Source organism: Ornithorhynchus anatinus, chromosome 5, assembly GCF_004115215.2.
Source record: "Ornithorhynchus anatinus isolate Pmale09 chromosome 5, mOrnAna1.pri.v4, whole genome shotgun sequence".
Classification (NCBI taxonomy): Eukaryota; Metazoa; Chordata; class Mammalia; order Monotremata; family Ornithorhynchidae; genus Ornithorhynchus; species Ornithorhynchus anatinus.
This window is the reverse complement of record NC_041732.1, coordinates 20,914,674-20,938,073: the sequence shown is the minus strand read 5'-3', so window position 1 is coordinate 20,938,073 and position 23,400 is coordinate 20,914,674. Positions and strand designations below refer to the sequence as shown.

Below are 23,400 nucleotides of genomic sequence, written 5' to 3'. Positions count from 1 at the left end.
GCTCCACACACTCACAACTCAGATATCAATAAATAGTCATCTTTCCCCATCCCTGGGCTCCTCTGTCACAGAAGCTCCTCCCTTTTTACAGCAAACTCCCTCTCTGTTCCTGGCCTACATCCACTCCTGCAAGTCAACAGCCCAGGTTTTAGGAGAGTTGAAGGGGGAGGGAGATGAGGCCTTCGTTAAAGACACCATTTTAGGGAAAGGAGGAGGGCCACAGAGGCCCCTGAGATCTTTGGATTCTGGCTGAGAGGAAAGTCCTAATCCTTCCTGAATTTCTCTTCTCTGCTGTGGGTCTCCATGGGCTCTGCTCAGCCTCAGCTGGAGCCTGGAGCTGGGAAGAGGAATGCATTGTTTGGGGCTTTCCACGCACACTGGATCTCCCAAATGCCTTGCCGGGTTGGGTAATAGAGGACAGCAGACAGAACATGAGATAAATTACAGAAAACAGTGGTGTAATGACATTGTTTGGTGAATAAATTAAAGCCCTGAGTCATAAGGCCAATGACAGATGGAGAAAGAGAGAAGCATAATAATTACAGGGAGAGAAGAGATGTTTTCAGCTGACACTCCAACTGAGGCAAAGACGGAACAGAATGGAGGGATTTGGAGTGGTACTTCTTTGCGACAGGGCTTAAGCAGAGGAGGCTCAGGCATTGTCAATGGCTGAGGGAGGAGGTGGATGGCGGGGTCTGAGACAACTTCAGCTAAGAACTCCTCGCTTGTGTTTGCTCTTTCCAGTGAGAAGGGAGGCCTGGCGGGGCTGGAAGATGAGGCACCATATTGGGAACTGTCAGGAGAGAAGCTTGGAGGAGAGCCAGCGAGATCAGAGCCAAACAGTCAAGTGATTAGGGGCCAGATAAACTGTTTCCACTTTCTGTGGGCACCCCAAAGTAGAGGACAATTTGCCATGTTACCCCCTTTCCTCTGCCCCTTCCTTCCCCCATCTCGCACACTTTAAGCCTGGCCCTTGGGACCAGCCATCGAAGGGAATGGAGCTATGAGAAGGCTCTATAGAGTGTTGTAATGAGTAACTGGAGTTGAGATCCCAGGGCAGAGCCATTTGCCCTAACTGGCCAGAATTCAGCACACTGGAGACCCTCATCCTTCTCCAGGCCCCTCTGGCCAAATCATTCATGCTACAATTTGGGGAGGGGGATGGGGTGGCAGGGCTGTTGAAGGTAGGACTGCAGCCCCTCAAAGTTCCCCAACTATCCGGTCCCTGGAAGTCTACTCTAGCATTAATAGTGGGTCATTTGATCTTATAGAAGAGGTTTTAATGGTGGGTCCTTATTCTGTGTGTGGTTTTTTTAATAGTACCTGTTAAGCACTTAGTATGTGTCAGGCACTGCAACAGGTGATGGGGTAAATCAATCAATCGTATTTTTTGAGCACTAATGTGTGCAGAGCACACTACGACGCACTTGAGAGAGTACAATATAACAGTTCCCTGCCCAAAATGAGCTTACAGTCTAGAGGGGGAGACAGGCATTAATATCAATGAATAAATTAGAGATGTGTACATATGTATTGTGGGAGTGAGTGGGATGAATGGGGCAAGTGAGGGCAACACAGAAGGGAGTGGAAGATAGGAGAAAAGGACATAGTTGAGGAGGTCACTGTGGGCAGGGAGTGTGTCTGTTTATTGTTATATTGTACTCTCCCAAACGCTTAGTACTGTGCTTTGCACACAGTAAGTGCTCAATAAATACATCTGAATGAATGGATGAATGGAAGGCCTCTTGGAGATATCCCTTCAATAAAGCTTTGAAGGCAGGGAGAGTACATGTTGGGCGGATATGAAGAGGGAGGGCATTCCAGGCCGGAGGCAGGATGTGGGCGAGGGTTCAGCAGCAAGATAGACGAGATCTAGGTACAGTGAGTAGGTTAACATTAGAGGAGCAAGGAGTGTAACCTGGGTTGTAGTAGAGCAGTGCAGTGAAGTAGGAGGGGGCAAGGTGATTGAGTGGTTTAAAGTCAATGGTCAGGAGTTTTTATTTGATGTGGAGGTGGTTGGGCAATGATTGGAGTTTCTTGAGGAGTGGGGAAACCTGGACTGAAGTTTTTTTTTTTGAAAACTAAGCTGGGCAGCAGAGTAAACTATAGACTGGAGTGGGGAGAGACAGGAGGCAGGGAGGTCAGCAAGGAGGCTGATACAGTAATCAAGGCAGGAAAGGATAAATGCTTGGATTAATGTGGTAGCAGATTGGCTGGAGATACGAGCTAATCAGATTAGACAGAGTCCATGTCTCACATGGGCTCACAGTTTTTATTTCCATTTTACAGATGAGGTAACTGAAGCAAAGAGAAGTGAAGTGATTTGCCCAAGTCACACAGCAGAGAGGTGGCTTAGAACTGGGATTAGAACTCAGGTGCTTGTATGTTTGTGGAGGTTGAGAATTAGTGTTGTGGGAATGAATCTTATTTTCAAGTATTTTTGTAATTCCTGAGATAATTTGAGAGGTTGAGGGGTACTGGGAAGAAATCCACTTAGGGACTGAGGAAGGTGAGAGGAAAAGTGGGGGAAAGGCAGAGGGCATGGTGGGAATGTGGAAGTGGGGAGGGGAGAATGGAAGAAGTCTGTCTAGGGAAGAGCCAAGGAGGACCCCTTGGGGGCAGAACATGGGTGACAAAAAGGTTTGAGAGAAGGGTGAGTAAAATGAGGTGTGACCCCGAGTTTCCTCATCCCATTCCCCCACCCAGGACCGCAAATGTAATATTAATGTGCTCCTAATTTCCTCCTTGGACAAGTTTGCTATCCTGATGATATTAATTATTCTTAAAGGTCAACAGCGCTCACTCGAATCCCCTTCTGTTCTATCATGTAATCAGTTAATTAATTGGAAACCATTTAGCAGTGTCTGCTGAGTGCTTTGTCTAGTGAGGATTTGGTTGTTTTGATGTTTTTCCTGATATGTTCTCCCTTCTGCCCTCCTCCGCCTCCCACATTTTAATCAGAGTTTAGCAGCTCAGGGGGTTCTCTGCACTCTCTCTCTCCCTCCCCTGCTCTCCCTCTCTCCCCCTGCCCCCCCTTTCCCCTTCTCTCTCCCTCTCTCCCCCCTCTCCCTGCTCTTGCCTTCCTCTCTCTCCGCCCCCTCCCCCCATCCCCGGTCACCTTCTTCTCTCCTTTCCTCCCCCCCCTTCTCCCTCCCCCTCTGGCCTTCTCTCCTCCCTCCTCTAGCCCTCTCTCCCTCCCTCTCCTCTCACCCTCCCTTTCTCCCCCTCCTCTTGCCCACTCTCTCTCCCCCCTTTCCTCTCCTCCCCCCCTTCTCTTTTGTGCACATAAACACACTTGCATTCTCACATTTTCCAGTGGTCACTGCACACCTCTCCCAGCCAAAGGTGGGGGGAGATGGGTCAGGCTAGTTGTTACTGCCATTTTATTTTCACATGTGAAAATTAGGATTCAGGTGGCCAGTAGATATGTGAGCCATAAACCACCCCACTGTTAGTTACTTTCGTGAGCTTATCTTCTTGGCTTCCAGCCCCTAACTGAGGGAGTCCCTCAAGGCTCACTTCTGGGTCCCCTTCTATTCTCCATTTACACCCACTCCCTTGGAGAACTCACTGACCCCCACCCTCCCATGACTTTGCCTACCATCTCAATGGGGATGATTCCCAAATCTACATCTCCAATCCTGACCTCTCTACTCTGCAGTCTCGCATTTCCTCTTGCCCTTCAGAACATTTCTACTTGGATGTCCTGTCAATATCTCAAAGCAGAATTTCTCATCTTCCCACCCAAACTCTGTCCCTTCTGTCTTTCCTATCACTGTAGACACCACGACTACCCCCATCTAACAAACCTGTAACCTTGACATTATCCTTGACTCATCTCTAGCATTCAACCCACATATTCAATCTGTCACCAAATCCTGTTGGTTCTACTTTCACAACATTGCTAAAACCTGCCCTTTCTGCTCCAACCAAAATGCTACCATGCTGATACAAGCACTTATCCTATTCTGTTTTGAATACTGCATCAGCTTCCTCAGTGACCTCCCTGCCTCCTGTCTCTTCCCATTCCACTCTGCTGCCTGAATCTTTTTTTTCTAAAAAAAGTTGTCTATGTCTCTCCACTCTTCAATAACCTCCAGTATTTGCCCATCCATCTCCACACTGAAGAAACTCTTTAGAAATGGCTTTAAAACAATTAATCATCTTGTCCCCTCCTACTTTACCTCGCTGATCTACGGCAACCCAGCTTGCACATTTGGTCCTCTATTGCCAACCTAATAGCTATCTCTCAATCTGATCTATTTCTTTGCTTAACCCCTTGCCCAAATCCTCCTTCTCTCCTGGAACTCCCTCTCCCTTTAAATACCACAGACAGCCACTCTTCCCACCTTCAAAGCTTTATTAAAAGCACATCCAAGAGTGTTTTCCTCATTTTCCCTACTCCCTCTCCCTCTCCCTCTGCATTGCCTATGAACTTGGATCTTGGCAGCGCTTAAGCATCCTCAGCCCCATAGCACTTGTGTAAATATCCATAATTTATGTTAATATATGTTTCCCTCTCTAGACTGTAAGTTCCTTGTGGGCAAAGAATGTGTCCACCAATTCTGTTGTGTTGTACTCTCCCAAGTGCTTAGAGTGCTTTGCACCCAGTAAGTGCTCAAAAAATGTCACTGACTGATCTATTGTAGAATGGAGTTACAAGACCTGCAGGTTCTGACTAGGTCACCCCAAAATGAAAGACCCACTGGGCCCCTCCCAAATGCAGATGGAGACATTTTTATGACAGTTCCTTCTCAGTGCAACCGGCATTTGTGAATTAATTGCTTTGGAGAGAACACAAGTAATAGTTCCTGCCCGTCCCACGTTGTCCACACGGCTAAGAGCCAATGTCGTTTTGCCATTTGTTAGTTCTCACAATATTTCTTTCTTCAGTTTCAATGTTAATCACCTGCTTTTGATTTATATTTCTGTTAATGAAGAAACGTAGGCTTTTTTGAGCCCTTAATGCTGCTTTTATGGGTGCTGTATGCTGAAAAGCTGTCAAACAAAAATAACTGTTGGTTTTTCCTGAAAAGAACCAGTCCCCCCTCCCCCAGCACACCCACATGCACACAAACACACACACCCACTCACACCATATGGCCTAGTAGATAGAAGTAAATCAGAAGGACCTGGGTTCTAATGCTGGCTCTACCAATTGTTTGCTGTGTGACCCTCAGCAAGTCACTTAACTTCTCTGTGCTTCAGTTACTTCCTCTCTAAAATGAGGATTAAGACTGAGCCCCATGTGGGACAGGGACTGTGTCCTACCTAATTATCTTGTATCTACCCCAGTGCTTAGTACAGTGTTTGGCACAAATAGCATAAAAAATGCAGACAGGGCCCAAGATCCTGCAGAAAAAGTTCCCATCCTTTCTTGAAGGAGTTCCCCTATGGGCAACTTTGACACCAACACCAGCTTTCTCTTTTTCTGGAGGGACTTGTTTGATACTTTTAATTTTGGAAACTTTTTTTTATGTTATTTGTTAAGCACTTACTATATGTCAATCACTGTTCTAAGTGCTGCAGTAGGTACAAGTTAATTAGGTCAGACACTGTCCCGGGCACCCAGGGAGCTCACAGTCTAAGTAGGAGGGAGAATAGGTATTTAATCCCCAATTTATAGTTGAGGAAACTGAGGCACAGCAAGGTTAAGTGACTTGCTCAAGGTCATACAGCAAGCAATTGGCAGAGCTGGGATTAAAACCGGGTGTTCTGACTCCCAGGCCCGTGCTTTTTCCACTAGGCCATGCTGCTTCTCTTTATCTCCATGAAATCCCTCCCTCTCTTCTATGCAACTCTTCCCCATTCTAGATTATCCCACAGCCGCATCTCTTAATTTGGTATATTCCTGCCAATTTCATGATCTTCCAGTTTCCTCTCCATTCCAAATCATTAGTCAAAACATCGACACCTCAGGCTGAGATGGGTCTGTCTCCTCTCCTTTAGAAACGGGACTATTTATGGTGTCCCTTTGCTATTTCCCAGCCAGACCGTTTCATGGGAACAGGCCTATATCTGGGCCAGTGTGAAGGAATTTTGGAAATGGGATTTGAGGCGATGATTGGGGAAGTTCAATTCCCAATCCCTCACAGAGAACACCAACCAAATTTCTATCAGTCCCTTATCTTTCCTTTTTTTTTAAAGAAAAAAAAATGTCAAGATTGGTCTGACAGTTTCTTCTTAAAACTCTCAGCACAAATTCCCAAAGGAAGCAGCCTGGCCTGGTGGAAAGAATATGATCCTGGGTTCTAAGCTTCTCTCTGCCACTTGTCTGCTGCATGATCTTGGCAAATCCACGAACTTCTCTGTGCCTCAGTTTCCTCATCTGTACAATGGGAGTTCAATACCTGTTCTCCTTCCTACTTATTCTGTGAGACCCATGTGGGATCTGATTATCTTATATCCACCCCTCTGCTCAGCACAGTGTTCAGCATGTAGTAAGTGCTTAACAAATACCACAATTATAATTATTATCATTTAGAAGCCTGTTACTCTTTAAAGGACCACAGACCTCATCAAAATAATGAAGCACATAACAATGGCAGACAACATACATCCCTAGATTGTAATCCATAAAATCATTCTTCTTGCCTTCTTTTGAAGATACACTCTCCACTCCCTTTCTGTTTTTGGGTATTGAGCCAAAGAACTATGATTTTTCTTTTCTGCTGCAAGTCTCGACAACTACTTTAGACATTTCACCAAGTGCCCTTGCCAATTTCCTCCCCATCTTGGGCTGTGTCCTGCAGTTCTGCTGATTTGTGGGAGCACCTATCTTTCCAAGGCATCTCAGACTTGCATTTTGTCAGAGGCTGCATCGGCTGGGGGGCCGGGGAGCGGCGGGGTCGCTTCTTAATCATCCGGAGTCATCTTCTCCATTTGTTTTCTAAAGGAAGCCCTTAAAGGAAAAAATGGGTGGTATGTTTTAGCTCCGTTTTTGACTCATCCTTCCCCTCCTGGCCCCTCCTCACAGGTCAGGGACAGAGGAGAGAGCTCTGCAGTCTAATCTCCATAGGCCGTCCTCCTGTAAAGTTGGGGCGGGGTGGCCGTGGCATCTGCTTCACTGAGGTGGGGGATGGGGAGGCTTGTCTGCTCCTCCAAGACTTCCACAGCAATTAGTCTTTGGTTAATTTGTCTAAAACAAGATTCCCAAGGTCCCTAGTCTTCTGCAGTGCAGTTTCAATGCCATTCAAGGTCAAGAGGAAAATTGACAGGGTGGGGAAACCCTCAAGCTATAAAGCAGCCACTCTGAGCTGAATTTTGAGGTGACCTGGGGGGTGGGAAGGGCTCTTTAGCACAGGTCAGAGTTTCTCTATGGTCATAACCCCCATAAGCCAATTCTTAAATGAAACCCCCTTTTCCCCTCCCTCCCCACACCTACCTCAGGTGGGGACATCTGAGGGGAATGAGTTCCAGGATCCAGGATGTGTCAGAGCTGAGGGTCTCAAGTACTGGTTCACTCCCTGCCCCAGGGAGTTGATATGTCAAAAGAGAGTGGGCAGCCGGGACAGGGAGGGCATGGTTGCTGCCCACGACATGCCAACCTCATCACTTCAAACCCTGTGCCCATCTGCCGGCTCACTCTGGTGTCCCAGCACCACCCGATCTTGGTAGGGCTCTAATGGCTGCCTCAAGGACAAAGGTCTTTGGGAGATTTCAGCCGCGTTTGATGTGGGGGGACTCAGCCTATGATCCCACCATTGGGACAGAGTGAGAGATAGGAAACCAGGAAGTAGGAGGGCAAGAGGTGAGCATGAAACTCGAACTGGCCTTCAAGTGAGGAGAGGACTTTTCCTGTCAAAGAGCAAAGCTGCTTTCTGAAGGAGTTTGGGAGGAGGAGAAGGAAGAGGAAGGCATAAGGGCCCAGGTATTGCCCCCTCAGAGCTCAGTTTCTCTGGCCCAAACTAGGCCGCAGGGATCCACTAGATGGAAGTATTACGGTCAGAAGGGCATTTGGCTGATTGAGTGAACTCAGCATGGTGGGAGAGGTCAGGTCTGGGAGGGAGTAGGCCTGGTTGAAGAAATGTGGGGGAGAAACGAACTGATGCTTGCCCTGGATTATGCCTTCGCGGAGAACCCTGATGTCCCTCCACCTTACTCCATAGCTGTCCTTTGGAAATCATCATTTAGCCAAAGAGCACCACCCCAAGAGCTCAACTGGGCCTTTAGTTCTTGAAGGACAAGGGCAGGGTAGTTCTAGAGAACTGGTAAGTTTCCAGGAGATCAATGAATCAATCAATGATTGATACCGATTCAAAAAGTCAATTGATGGTATCAAGTGCTTATTGTGTGCAGAGCACTGTACTAATTGCTTGAGAGAATACATTATAAAAGAGGAAGTATAGACAATGCCTCCCCACAAGGAGCTTATAGACTGGACAAGGAAGACAGACATTACAGTAAATTACAGGTAGATATGTACATAAGTGCTGTTGGGCTGAGGGGATTATAATAATAATGTTGGTATTTGTTAAGCGCTTGCTATGTGCCGAGCACTGTTCTAAGCGCTGGGGTAGACACAGGGGAATCAGGTTGTCCCACGTGGGGCTCACAGTCTTAATCCCCATTTTACAGATGAGGGAACTGAGGCACAGAGAAGTTAAGTGACTTGCCCACAGTCACACAGCCGACAAGTGGCAGAGCTGGGATTCGAACTCATGAGCCCTGACTCCAAAGCCCACGCTCTTTCCACTGAGCCACGCTGCTTCTCTAATGTTGGTATTTGTTAAGCGCTTACTATGTGCCGAGCACTGTTCTAAGCGCTGGGGTAGACATAGGGGAATCAGGTTGTCCCACGTGGGGCTCACAGTCTTAATCCCCATTTTACAGATGAGGGAACTGAGGCACAGAGAAGTGAAGTGACTTGCCCACAGTCACACAGCCGACAAGTGGCAGAGCTGGGATTCGAACTCATGAGCCCAAGGAGCACTCCTAGAACGAGTCATCTACAATCGATGCTTAGAATTCCTTAACTCCCATTCTCTCCTAGACCCCCTCCAATCTGGCTTCCGTCCCCTCCGCTCTACCGAGACTGCTCTCTCTAAGGTCACCCATGACCTCCTTCTTGCCAAATCCAATGGCTCCTACTCCATTCTGATCCTCCTTGACCTCTCTGCTGCCTTTGATACTGTCGACCATCCCCTCCTCCTCCATACCTTATCTCACCTCGGCTTCACGGACTCTGTCCTCTCCTGGTTCTCCTCTCACCTCTCTGGCCGGTCATTCTCAGTCTCCTTCGCTGGAGCCTCCTCCCCCTCCCATCCTTTAACTGTTGGAGTTCCTCAAGGGTCAGTTCTTGGCCCTCTTCTGTTCTCCATTTACACTCACTCCCTCGGTGAACTCATTCGCTCTCACGGCTTTGACTACCATCTCTACGCAGATGACACGCAGATCTACATCTCCGCCCCTGTCCTCTCCCCCTCCCTTCAGGCTCGCATCTCCTCCTGCCTCCGGGACGTCTCCACCTGGATGTCGGCCCGCCACCTAAAACTCAACATGAGCGAGACTGAGCTCCTCATCTTCCCTCCCAAACCCGGTCCTCTCCCAGACTTCTCTATCACCGTGGATGGCACGACCATCCTCCCCGTCTCTCGGGCCCGCAATCTCGGTGTCATCCTTGACTCGTCTCTCTCGTTCACCCCATACATCCTATCCGTTACCGAGACCTGCCGGTTTCACCTCTACAATATCGCCAAGATCCGCCCTTTCCTCTCCACCCAAACGGCTACCTTACTGTTACAGGCTCTCGTTATATCCCGGCTAGACTACCGTGTCAGCCTTCTCTCTGACCTCCCTTCCTCCTCTCTCGCCCCGCTCCAGTCTATTCTTCACTCCGCTGCCCGGCTCATCTTCCTGCAGAAACGATCTGGGCATGTCACTCCCCTTCTTAAACAACTCCAGTGGTTGCCTATCCACCTCCGCTCCAAACAAAAACTCCTCACTCTAGGCTTCAAGGCTCTCCATCACCTTGCCCCTTCCTACCTCTCCTCCCTTCTCTCTTTCTACCGCCCACCCCGCACGCTCCGCTCCTCTGCCGCCCACCTCCTCGCCGTCCCTCGGTCTCGCCTATCCCGCCATCGACCCCCGGGTCACGTCCTCCCGCGGTCCTGGAACGCCCTCCCTCCTCACCTCCGCCAAACTGATTCTCTTCCCCTCTTCAAAACCCTACTTAAAACTCAACTCCTCCAAGAGGCCTTCCCAGACTGAGCTCCTCTTCTCCCTCTACTCCCTCTACCATCCCCCCTTTACCTCTCTGCAGCTTAACCCTCTTTTTCCCCTTTTCCCTCTGCTCCTCCACCTCTCCCTTCCCATCCCCACAGCACTATACTCGTCTGCTCAACTGTATATATTTTCGTTACCCTATTTATTTTGTTAATGAATTGTACATCGCCTCGATTCTATTTAGTTGCCATTCTTTTTACGAGATGTTCTTCCCCTTGACTCTATTTATCGCCATTGTTCTTGTCTGTCCGTCTCCCCCGATTAGACCGTAAACCCGTCAAACGGCAGGGACTGTCTCTATCTGTTGCCGACTTGTTCATCCCAAGCGCTTAGTACAGTGCTCTGCACATAGTAAGCGCTCAATAAATACTATTGAATGAATGAAAGGATGCAGAATCCAAGTCCAAGAGTGATACAGAAGGGAGAGGGAGTAGGGGAAACGGGGACTTAGTTTCAGGAGGCCTCTTGGAGGAGATGTGATTTTAATAAGGCTTTGAATCAGTCAGTCAGTCAGTGGTATTTATTAAGCGAAATACTGTGCAAAGCACTGTACTAAGCACTTTGGAGAATACAGTACCATAGAGTTGGTAGATGTGTTCCGTGCCCACAACGAGCTTATAGTCTAGAGGGAGAATTGAAGGTGGGGAGAGTAGTAATGTATAGTATATGAAGGAGAGGGCATTCCAGACCAGAGGCAGGATATGGGTGAGGGGTCGGCGGTGAGATAGATGAGATCGGGGTAGAGTGAGTAGAGTGTGAGGGCTGGGTTACAGTAGATGGTAAGTGCTATGAAGTAGAGGGAGCGCCTCTCGGGGTCGCACCTGGGCAGTCTCCAGTACTCTACCAGTCCTGGCTATAGGAGGGAGAATCACGCAGAGGTCTACCCATTCCATTCCTAGCTTGGGCAGTGGCTAGCCAGTGGAAGGCCATTGGCTACAAGTCAAAACTCACCTGTGCTGGGCAGCAGTGGCACAGGAGAGAGTTGAGGGTGAGTGCTCGTTTACTTCATGGTAGGAGGTAACGGTAAACCACTTGTGTATTTTTACCAAGAAAACTCAGTAGATCCACTACCAGAATGATTGCAGAAGGAGAATGAGGCGTTCTGGGAGAGATGGGTCCGTGGTGTCGTTATGGGTCAGAGATGACTCGACGGCATAAGGCAGAACAAGTAGAAGGGAGAGAGCCGTTTGCTTGAGGAATTTCTGGGAAGGCTCTGTGATTAAGCAGGACCATACCAGAGAGACATCAATCGTAGTGAGAGCTTACTGTGTGCCGAGCACTGTACTAAGCACTTGGGAGAGTACAATGTAACAGAGTTGGTAGACTCTGCCTAGTACATCACCACACCTACTGCACTCTCAGATGAAGACGACTTTTGTGGTCCCCTGGCCCCACCCAGGGCCTCAGACAAGGCTGTTGACATGGTAAATGCCAGGGGGAATTCCCTGGAGCAGCATGGCATAATGGATAGAGCATGGGCCTGGGAGTCAGAAGATCATAGTTTCTAATCCCGGCTCCATCACTTGTCTGCTGTGTGGTCTTGGGCAAGTTACTTCACTTCTCTGGGCCTCAGTTACCTCATCTGTAAAATGGGGATTGAGACTGTGAGCCCCATGTGGGACAGGGACTGTGTCCAATCGGGTATACTTGTGTCCACCCCAGTGCTTAGTACAGGGTCTGGCACATAGTGAGCCTTAAATACTTCAATAATTAATATAATTATTATTATCCCCCCACATGCCCCCTACTGGGGTCTTGGCCAAGGATACTGCTTGGACAAGGGGTACCTAGTGGGAAGGAAGAAGGGGTAATGACTTGGGGGGTTTAAAAGTGAAAGGGAACCAGGGGATCAGAGAGGAAGATGACAATCAGGTTGACTGTAAGGTCATTATGGGCGGGGAATATATTTGCTTATTGTTAAATTGTACTCTCCCAAGTGCTTAGTACAGTGCTCTGCACACAGTAAGCACGATTAGCTGACTTTAAAGTCGGAAACCCAGTGCAGAACAGATGGGGTCTCTCAGCCAGCGATACGATGGAGATGCCCACTGGGGCTAAGAGGATGTGAGCTGGGGAGACCCTGTCCCTGCTGCTCCTCACCAACAGGGTTCCCTAACCCCCTCCCTCCTCAATTGTAACAGCAAGATAATGCTCTTTCTTTATTCCTTATTTGCCTGGGATGCCTGTTCCTTTCTTTCTTTCAAAATCCAATTTTCTCTTGACATTTCTGCCTAATGTAGCAAAACATGACCTTTGTGAAAGGACACTGCTGGCAGCCCACATGCCAGCTCGAGCTCCCTGCTCTTCTGGAGTAGGAAGGTCGGCCATTTCCCGGGCGATGCTCAGCCTCCTCTTTCTTCTGGGAACCTGGAATTCTGGTCCCAAAGCAGCTGCCAATGGTGACGCTCCAACAAGTCCTCCGTTTTTGAAGAGAGGGGTGGATGGGAGTGAGCAGGGGAGGGCCAATGGGCCCTGGACCCCACAGTCAAGGGGTCCTATCTCCTGTTGCTCCCCCCATTAGAAAAGGGACAACTTTCTTAGAACAGAATCTACAGGCAGATTGCAGCACCAAGAGTCAGAAGAGAAAACAGCGCCAGGCACTTGTGTGGTCACTGCCAGAGCACAGCAGGGAGCGGTCTGTACCTTCCCATAATAATAAAAATAATGATGGTATTTAAATGCTTACTATGTGCTGAGCACTGTTCTAAGCGCTGGGTTAGATATGAGGTTATCAGGTTGTCCCACGTGGGGCTCAATGTCTTAATCCCCACTCTACAGACGAGGTAACTGAGGCACAGAGAAGTTAAGCGACTTGCCCAAAGTTACACAGCTGACAAGTGGCAGAGACGAGATTAGAACCCACAGCCTCTGACTCCCAAGCCCATGCTCTTTCCACTAAACCAAGCCACTCCTCATGCAGTAGGGCTTTGGGGGGCAGTAGTGGTTACATGAGATGCCCTCCCCCATCCTGATGCCATCTCATGGCCAGGAACTTTTCCTCTCCAGAGGCCAGGGTGGTGTGGGCACATGGATGATGGTAGTTGGGCAAAGGCAGTGTGATTTAATGGATACAGCTTGGACCTGGGAGTCAGAAGGACCTGGGTTCAAATCCCAGCTCTGCCACATATCTGCTGTGTGACCTTGGGCAACTCGCTTAACTTATCTGAACCTCAGTTACCTCATCTGTAAAAATGGGGAATAAGAGTGTGAGCTCCATGTGGAACAGGGACTGTGCCCATCCTGACTAGCTTGTATTGACTCCGGTGCTTAGAACAGTGCTTGGCACAGAGTAAGCACTTAACAAGTATCATCATTATTAATAATTATGCTCATTATTAGGCCAAGAGGTCAGGATGAAGTCTCTCCAGCAGGTTTAGCTGTCTGTAGAACAAGCCCCACCTTTTCAACTTGAGGGGTGGGGAGCAGTACTTGACCCGATAGATTTCCTGGGAAATGGGAGCCTTATAACCAGTACTTCCTCACTGATGGCTCCTTCTCCAACCTTTACCTCATCCTTCCCAATGAGCACTCACTCTGTTGAGTGAACTGTACTGAACATTTGCAAAAGCACAATAATAATAATAATGTTGGTATTTGTTAAGTGCTTACTATGGGTTGAGCACTGTTCTAAGCTCTGGGGTAGATTGCGCTGGGGTAGATACAGGGTAATCAGCTTGTCCCACATGAGGCTCACAGTCTTAATTCCCATTTCACAGATGAGGTAACTGAGGAACCGAGAAGTTAAGTGACTTGCCCAAAGTCACACAGCTGACAGGTGGTGGAGCCGGGATTAGAACCCATGACCTCTGACTCCTAAGCCCGTGCTCTTTCCACTGAGCCACGCTGCTTTTCTAAGTACACATGACCCCCCGCCCTCAAGGAATTTACAGTCTATTTTGTGCAGAGCACTGTAATCAGAGCTTGGGTGAGTACAGTAGAGCAGGTATTCATGAGAAGCAGTGTGGAAGCAGGGTGGGGGGTGGGGGAAATAGGCTGTCTCACTGCACAAATTAGACCAACGGTGGCCAGTCCAGGGGTGGATGCTTACCTACATGTCGTTCAAGAGCTGCTGTCCACAATCACAATATATTTTTGGCATTTATTAGGTGTTTACCAGGTGCTAAGGGCTGGAGCTAAATTCCAGGTTATGGAATCTCTGTCCCTGCCATGGCTCCTGATGTAGCTAATCCCTATTTTGGAGAGTTAAAGTGATTTGCTCAAGGTCACATAATAAGCTAGTGGTAGAGCTCAGACTTGAACCTGCATCTCCCAACTTCCTGGCCCAAGCTCTTTCCCCTAGGCCATGCTGGGCTGGCCTTCTATCAGACCCACTTACAGAGTTCCCTGGACAGCAGGGGTGTGGCCTAGGAGAGTAAGTGAAAACCTCAGGAGGCCTAGATTCCAGCCTCTGCTCGGTCACTGGTTTATTGTGTAACCTCAGGCAAGTCATTTAATCTATCTGGGCCTCAGTTTCCTCATCTATAAAATGGGGATAATAAAATTTGCCTCTGTTAACTTCCCAGGGGTGTTGTAACAAAGACAGCATGGTGTAATGGATTGAACACGGGTCTGGGAGTCAGTAGTTCATGGGTTCTAATTCCTGCTCTGCCACTTAATAATAATAATGTTGATATTTGTTAAGCGCTTACTATATTCAGAACACTGTTCTAAGCGTTGGGGTAGATACAGGGTAATCAGGTTGTCTCACGTGAGGCTCACAGTCTTCATCCCCATTTTGCAGATGAGGGAACTGAGGCACAGAAAAGTTAAGTGACTTGCCCACAGTCACACAGCTGGCAAGTGGCAGATCCAGGATTCGAAGCCATGACCTCTGACTTCCAAGCCCGGGCTCTTTCCACTGAGCCATGCTGCTTCACACACTTGTCTACTGTGTGACCTTGGGCAAGTCACTTCACTTCTATGTGCCTCGGTTACCTCATCTGCAAAGTGGGGATTGAGGCTGTGAGCCCCACGGACAGGGACAGGGACAGGAAAATCCAACCTGATTTTCTTGCATCTACCCCAGCGCTTAGTACAGTGCCTGGCATATAGTAAGCACTTAACAAATACCATTATTATTATTATTATTATTGTAAGGATCACATGAAATAGAGAATTTGAAGCACAATCACTTTATCTGGACTTCAGGTGGCTCATCTGTAAATTGGGGTGGTAACATCTGCCTCTCTTTACCTCCCTGGGTAAGGATGTAAGGATGGCATGAACTAGTCATTGAAGCACCAGACACATTAACAGTGATCATTCAAAGAGGGGAATAGTGATGGTGGAGCTGCCTGGCACTTCTTACATCCTTCAGGGCATGACATCTGGGTGGCTCCAGATCAGAGTTTCCCAAGAGGCTGGCAAAGGGCAGGATTTCATGGTGGTATCTCCCTACAAATGCAGGGGTTCTCTGTTCCTCTAGCCCAGGGCTTTGATGTTGGGGTGGGAAGAGTTTGGGGGAAATGGGGCTGGGATGGGAAGAAGGAGAAACTTGATTTGTTCATGCCACCTGTGCCCATTCTATGCCCAATCCCGCTGATGGATGAATCCACTAGCCATTTTTAGATGATCGCTTGGGCGGCAGAAGGTGGAGCCAGTAGAAGCTTTGTGGACCAGCAACCTTTAAAGAGAGTGAATTGGGGTTGGAATGCTAACTCCCTCCAGCCCCATTCCCACTCTCCCCAACCCCCTCACAATCTCCAAACAGGAAACAGAGTCCTGCATACGTTTCCTCTGTCCCAAAGGTCATGGGATTGGAACAGGCTGAGGGGAGACGAGACCATCCGTGCCATTTCCTTAATTCTACTCCCCCGTAAAGCAGGATGGGGCTGGGCCATGTCTGGTTCTGGTTCCAATACACAAATCTGGGTCCGATTTCTGATCTTGGAGGGGAAGATGTGGACATAGCTCAGAAATCTGGACTTAACCTTTAGACGGATAAAAAGCAATCTCCAAAAAAGACATCCACAGCACTTGGATGGCCTATGAGTTTGGTGAAAACGAATCTGAAGCCCAGCTCCATCTCTACCTTAACTGATTGTCTCTCCATTTGCCAATGTCTCCTTAACTGCAAACCAGAGAGGAAAAATGCTGAACTCTGTGGAAAGCGGCAAGGTCTGGTGCAGAGGGGATTATTAATCATCAAGTTGTTCTCTGGTCTCTTTCTCACTTGTTTAATTCACAGAAATCTTTCCAGCAACCGGCTCACCACACTGTCATGGCAACTCTTCCAGCCTTTGAGTCTTTGGGAACTGTGAGTCTTGTTTTGGGGGTTACTTCCTGAGGGATGGGAGGGTGGGTGTTGGGGGTGGAGGCTGAGCATTCCCCCTTGGTGGGTCCTGGCTCCTGGCTCCTGGGATCATTCATAAGGAACTGTTGAATACTGAAGTCATGAAATACTTCTATAAAATACTTGGTGATAATGCTGGAGGCCCCCTCTGAAAATGGCAGACCAGTCCCGAGCCTGAGGTTAAGCACATCCTCAGCCTGTGGGAGGATCCATGTATACTCAATCAGACCTGGTCCCTGGCCCACCAGGGGATTGCCATCTAAAGGGTAGGGGCAGAGGACGGAGGGGAGGAGGTGACTGGTTTTTGGACTTAGAACGGGGAAAGAGTTGGCATCTGTACTCATGGGTCCTAGAGATTCAGGCTATGGCTCCCCCCCAGCAGGAATATTGAGTTTCCCCATTGGCAATGGTTACATATTGTTTGCCAATGGGCAGGTGTCATGGCCTTGTTTCTGTCCTCTGGAAGATGCTTCCCTCACCTTACTTTCCTCCTCTCCATTTGGCAAAGCTGGTTGAGGCATCATCAGAAATTTGACAGTCTTTATTGGTGAAGCAGTGTGGCCTAGTGGAAAGGTCATGGGTCTGGAAGTCTGCCTACCTGAGTTCCATTTCTGGCTCCGACCTTTGTTTCCCGTGTGACCTTGGGCAAGCCATTTGATTTCTGTGTTTCACTTTCCCCATCTGTAAAATGGATTTAAAAACCTGTCCCCCTCCCAGGCTGTGAGCCTTGTGTGGGACATGACCGTACCTGATCTGACTGTACTGTATTCACCTCAGTATTGGACATGTGTTAGACAGTTAGATATTGCTGTTATTATTATTAATTATTATTATCTTGTCCATTTACCCTCTCGGTCCTGTCTCCACTGGCAGTCACTAGTCATCTGCAAAGAGCTTTGAGATCACCAGATGGTTGGTCCTTCCTAGAGAGCGTCCCATCCAATCCAGCATCTTTAGAATGACTCACCCAGGGTCGGAAGGCTCTCTGATTCCCCCAGGCTCTCCTTCTTGGCAGAAATTGGCTCATGGTTCTAGGGCAGGTGCCCTTTATGGGTCCTGCAGGGGCTAGAGGGAAGGAAGAAGCCGTGGGTCTGAATTTTTCTTTTAATGGTATTTGTTACCTACAGAGTGCTGAGGTAGGCACAAGCTAATCAGGTTGGACACAGTCCATGTCCCATGTGGGGCTCCCAGTCTTAATCCCCATTTTACAGATGAGGTAACTGAGGCCCAGTAGAGTGACTTGCCCAAGGTCCCATAGCAGACAAGTGGTGGAGTTGTGATTAGAACCCAGGTCCTGGGACTCCCAGGCCTGTGCTCTTTCCACTAGACCATGCTGCTTCCTATAGCCTAGTGGGACTTTGGAGCTATTCCTTCAGTCTGGGGGGATCCCAGACCCCCTCATGGATCCTCTGCCTGGAAATCAAATAACTCCCTCTCTCTTGGGGGCTGGTGGGGTGCACTGCCTACTGAATTATTGATGAAGCGTTCAATGCACCTTCTGAAAAATAATTGGACATAAAATCAATGAAAAACTGCCCTGGTGACCCGTTTTGTGGAGTTTCAGAAATAGTTGTTCAGGGGATATAAAAAAATGTATGTTTTGTCGGATTTATCCCAGTGGATCACGGGACTCCACATTCATCTTCTTCGGTGATCGATCTGGCCGTGTGCTCACGGTGACTTATGACGGAATGAAGATATTCTCCCGCACGAGAGTCAATGTGCTGTCATGGCCGTGTATTTTATTTCTGCCACTGCATTAAATAAAAAATAATCATGATAATGGGATATAAAGAAATGTGCGTTAGCGGAGAAATAGGGTTGGTGGAAGGGCTGTTTGGTTGGGCCTCACGATCCTGCCCTTACCAGGTCTCTACCAAAACTGGAGTACTTACGAGCAGGTTAGAAAAAGGCCGGAATTAGATCTTACCTCTTCACCACCCCCCCCAGCTTGTCCTCCCCATACCTGTTGAGGTTTGCTTCCCTCCAGGCTAAAGTCCCTCCCTCTGTCTGCTACACTTAAAGTAGGGACCATGCCCGAGACCCATCTGAGACAGGCCATCGGTGGTCCATTTCCCTTCCTCCAGGGAGCCTGCTCCAGGGGGAATCGGTTTCTTGGTCAATGGGGCAGAATGGGTGGGGAGAAAGAGGTCCAGGCCAGAGTGGGAAATACACCCTTTCCCCCTGCTCTCCATCAACTGCTGTGCCCACTGATAGGTGATTGGGAAGGTGTCGGGGTTGGGGCTAGCAGGAACAAATCCCTAAATAATAATAATAATGATGCTATTTAAGCGCTTTCTATGTGCCAAGCACTGTTCTAAGCCCTGGGGTAGTTAGATTGTCCCATGTGGGGCTCACAGTCTTAATCCCCATTTTACAGATGGGGTAACTGAGGCACAGATAAGTGAAGTGACTTTCCCAAAGTCACACCGCTGACAAGTGGTGGAGCCGGAATTAGAACCCATGACCTCTGACTCCCAACCCCGTGCTCTTTCCACTAAGCCAAGCAGTTTCTCGTGATCTATGTGGGCTTATAGCTAGAGATGCAGAGCTCCCTCTGTCCTTCTGGGGAAGGATCAGCCCCTTCAGGGTCTTGAGTCCCACCCCCAGCCTGCCCCTCACCCTCCACCATGACTCTGTATACTGTGACTTGCTTTTCAATCCCACCAAAGAGCCCAGTTCCTTCCTCCGAGACCCCAAAGGGCCCCTGGCCCATGGACATTGGTGATTATGAAAGGGGAGCCAAAGAGCCCAAGACATAATTGCAGGAAGATGGTTGTTCCTTAAAGTCCAAACGTGGTTCCGTCCAGCTGGCAGAGCCTGAGGGCCAGAGGGCCAGTAGGTGGGTCGGTGGGGGTTGGAGGAGGACGAGAGAGTGATATGGTAACTGGGCTGTGTTCATTTGGAGGCATCCCTCAGGACACCTCTACTAGGCCCCCGGCTCGGGAGCATGTTGGTAAATTTTACCCCGAAGCGTCTGCCACTCAATTATTCACAGGGATCTTATACATTATCTATGGGCTCAGGAAAGCAGCACTTTATCACTTAAGGAGGTTTTGCTGTAGCACGGGGACCCACGCTTCTGCTAGTGACCTGATTTCACAGGGAAGAACTGAGAAGAAGGGAAGGAAAAGCAAGTGTGATTCTGCCAAGCTCAAACCCGATGCCCCTCATTGCCACCTTAGCCAGGGTGCTCTCCTGCCCAACCCCTGCCTGGAGATCAGCTAAGACATTGCTGCCATCCCATTCCATTCATTCAATCGTATTTACTGAGCGCTTACTATGTGCAGAGCACTGTACAAAGCGCTTGGAATGTACCATTCGGCAACAGATAGAGACAATCCCTGCCCAACAACACACCTGCAACTATTTTTGAGCTGCCTCCCTCCCAGGGAGAGGGGCCCAGGTCCTGGTCAGCCACCCGGTCAATCAGTGTTGCAGGCAGAGCACTGGATTCGGGGTTCCAGTAACTCTAAAGTCTACAATATAGAGCCTTGGGTGGCAAGCAAGAGTAGTTGCCAGAAAACCGCAGAGGGCTGTTGCCTCCTGAGGTAGCTCCCGAACGGCCTGATGATAGCTTCTGGGGTGCTGACTGACCGGGGGAATATTGGTTCACTTCACAGGAACTGGTTCGGCCATTGTGGGAGGTGGCTGGAACCCCTTGCCAGATCCTAGGCCAGGGGCAGAGGGTTAATTCCACATGACCCTCACCCATCGCCTGTGCTGGGGCAGAGAGATCCACCTCAGAGGAGCAGCATGGCCTAGTGGAAAGATCAGGGGTCTGGGAGTCAGAGGACCCGAGTTCTAATCCTGGCTGTGCCACTTTCCTGCTGTGTGACCTTGGGAAAGTCACTTAGCTTCTCTGGTTACTGTTTCCTCATCTATAAAATGGGGATTTAATACCTGTTCTCCTTGCCCCTTAGACTGTGAGCCCCCTGTGGGACAGGGGCTTTGTCTGGCCTAGTTATCCTGTATCCACCCCAGTGTTTAGCACATAGTAAAACACTTGACAAATTCCACAATTATTATTCTTACCTGAAGAAAGACAAGAATCTGAATTGATGTGGCACCTCTCCCCTGGGGATCCTTTAAGCACCAAATTCATGACCTTGTGAGAAGAGACGGCTGAGGCCTAGTGATAGTATGTACCTTTTTAAAGTCACTCAGTGAGTGAAGCCGGGTCTGGTTCTCTCCATGTCAGTGAACAAAACTCCTCGTGAACAAATAGAGCCGGAGGGTAGTCAAAGCTGGGGTAGGGGGCTTTTCTTCTGGTCCCTCCCAACACAAACAAGAAAGAAATGCTAGTAGATATGTGGTACTTGTGGAATAGCCTCTGTAAAATAGGGTGGGCTGGTAAACACTGAGAGCTTATTTACAAGGCTGTGCTAAATCACTCCATCACCTTTGGGGACAGTCTCTCCTGTATCGACCCTGGGCAGGAAACTGGCCTGTTCTTTGGTCAAATGCTCTTTTCCTCCCTCCCTTTCTCCCTGTCGCTTCATCCTTAGGAGGTTAGAGCAAAACTTCTTCAACTGCAGCTGCGACATCCGCTGGATGCAGCTGTGGCAGGAGCAGGGGGAGGCCAAGCTGAACAGCCAGAATCTCTACTGCATCAACGCGGATGGGTCCCAACTGCCCCTGCAGCGCATGAACATCACACAGTGTGGTAAGGAGTCCTCAGCGGATGCCACCCTGGGCCCGCCTAGCTTCTGAGCTGAAAGTGACCCCCTGGGCTCAACTGCTCACCGGTGTGGGACGGGGCCATTGATTTTGGAAGGCAGTGCCCACCATCTCCTTGTCCTTCTGTAAGCTCTTTCCAGTCTCTCCCCGGATGATGATCAAAACGGGGATCCTGATGTGCTTCTATTGAAATGAACTCCCTGCTCTCCTGGAAGTGGCTTAGATGAATCTTGGGGTCTTAGGCTTTGACACTGCCACACACTTTTCCCTCTTTCATAGCTTTCTGCCAGCCACGTTTCCCCAGCTGGCAGGAGATGGTGGCCCTCAAGGCTGCTGCCCAGCAATGGGGGCATGGGATGGGGCTGAGCACCCTAGGTTAAGCTACCATAACACCCTCTAGACTTTCAGCTCACTGTGGGCAGGGAATGTGTCCTTCAACTCTGTTAAATTCTACTTTCCCTAGCACTTAGTACAATCCTCTGTTCTCAGTAAGCGCTCAATAAATAATATTGATTGATCCATCATGAGGTCTCCCTCAGAGAATAACACCCTCTGTTTTCATACTAGGAAAGGGAGACACGGTCCAGACCACTTCATCTTTGGTGGTGGGGAGGGTGGGGAGAAGTTAATCAATAAAGTCCCCGCCCCGGTGTATTAATGGGAGAAAGAAGAGAGGGTAGGGATGGAGCACCTAATATTCCTAACTTTCCCTCTGGTACCACATTAAGGACCATTTACTTAAAAGCCCACCCAAACCTTTCATCATCAGATCAGAAGGGTTATGAATTTCCCACCTGGGTTTGGGGCTGGGCTGGGCATTATTTAAACAGAGCACAGCACTTATGTACATATCTGTAATTTATGCATTTATTTATATTAATGTCTGTCTCCACCTTTAGAGAGTAAGCTCACTGTGGACAAGGAATATGTCTGTTATACTGTACTCCCCCAAGCACTTAGTACAGTGCTTAATAAGTGATTAATTGAGAGTGGTGGAGATATAGGGGTTTACAAGGGCCAGTCTCCTGGGACCAATCAATCATATTTAAAAAGGGCTAAATATGTGTAGAGCACTGTTCAAAGCGTGTAGGGATAAGTGATGCTTTAGCCTAGGACAGGTTGAGAACAATAAGCTGTGGATCATTGAAAGAGTCTTCAAGCAATCAATCGGTAGAATTTGTTGAGTGCTCACTTTTGCAGAGCATTGTTTTAAGTGCTTGGGAGAGAACAACAGGGTGAGTAGACATGATCTCTGCTTTCAAGGAACTTACAAACTCACTCAATCACTCAACTGCATTCATCAAATGCCTATTTTGCACAGAGCACAGTGTTAAATGTTTGAGAGAGTTCGGTAGAATTAGCAGATAAAATCTCTGCCCTCACAGAGTTTATAATCTCAGTCAATAGTATTTCTTGAACAACTTCTATGCGCAATGTGTGGAAGAGAACAGTAGTGCTGGCAGACACCATCCCTGACTTCAGGGAAGGTACAGGCTAGTAAAGGAGACAGTTCCCATTAGTTTAGGCCCAGGGCTCGTGAGTGGCATCAGAAGCTGCCAGGTGGGATTCAGGGAGAGTCCAGCACTTAACCCATCCAGAATACTGAACTGGCCACCTTCCTGCTCCTGAACCCTGAGCTGGAGCCCCTTTCATTTCTACATTCTGGGTAGGCTGAGGGAGGGGTGTGAAGGACCTGGTTGAAGCCCCCGCAGAGCCAATTGGTTGTGTCTGTCTGTCTGCCTCCATTCCACCCGTCCAGACCTGCCAGAGATCAGCGTGAGCCACATCAACCTCACCGTGCGTGAGGGAGAGAATGCCGTCATCACCTGCAATGGCTCGGGCTCCCCACTGCCTGACGTGGACTGGACCGTCACTGGCCTGCAGTCAATCAACACCCACCAGGTAGGCCCAGCAGGGGAAGGGAAGCAGCTGCAGCTTTAGCCTGCCATCAGCAGGCCAGGACAAGTGTGCCCCTTTCCCTTTTCCCTTTCTTGTTGACGGGGAGCTGAAACAGAAGGCAGAGGATCCAGAGATGTGGGAGAGGAGAGGGAGAGAATAGGGAGGTTTAGTGTAAAAAGCTACAGTGGATAGACCAAGGCAAGGAATTTGTAGGTGAGAGGTTTGTAGGCTAGAGATTTATAGGCAAGGGATTTCAGGTTGCAATTGTAGGCGAGAGACACATAGTCTAGGAATATGTAGACTAA

General features: G+C 48.8%; 1 protein-coding gene across 2 annotated transcripts in view; it reads left to right on the top strand.

Moving 5' to 3' along the window:
* The window catches only part of NTRK3 (neurotrophic receptor tyrosine kinase 3), a 364,188-nt gene that overhangs the window by 99,039 nt on the left and 241,749 nt on the right, over positions 1-23,400 (top strand). For both annotated transcript variants that reach the window (XM_029065746.2, XM_029065747.2), the window contains exons 4-6: positions 16,412-16,480; positions 21,025-21,182; positions 22,956-23,098. In XM_029065746.2, the coding sequence (XP_028921579.1) occupies positions 16,412-16,480; positions 21,025-21,182; positions 22,956-23,098 (370 nt within the window). The remainder of the gene's footprint in view (positions 1-16,411; positions 16,481-21,024; positions 21,183-22,955; positions 23,099-23,400) is intronic.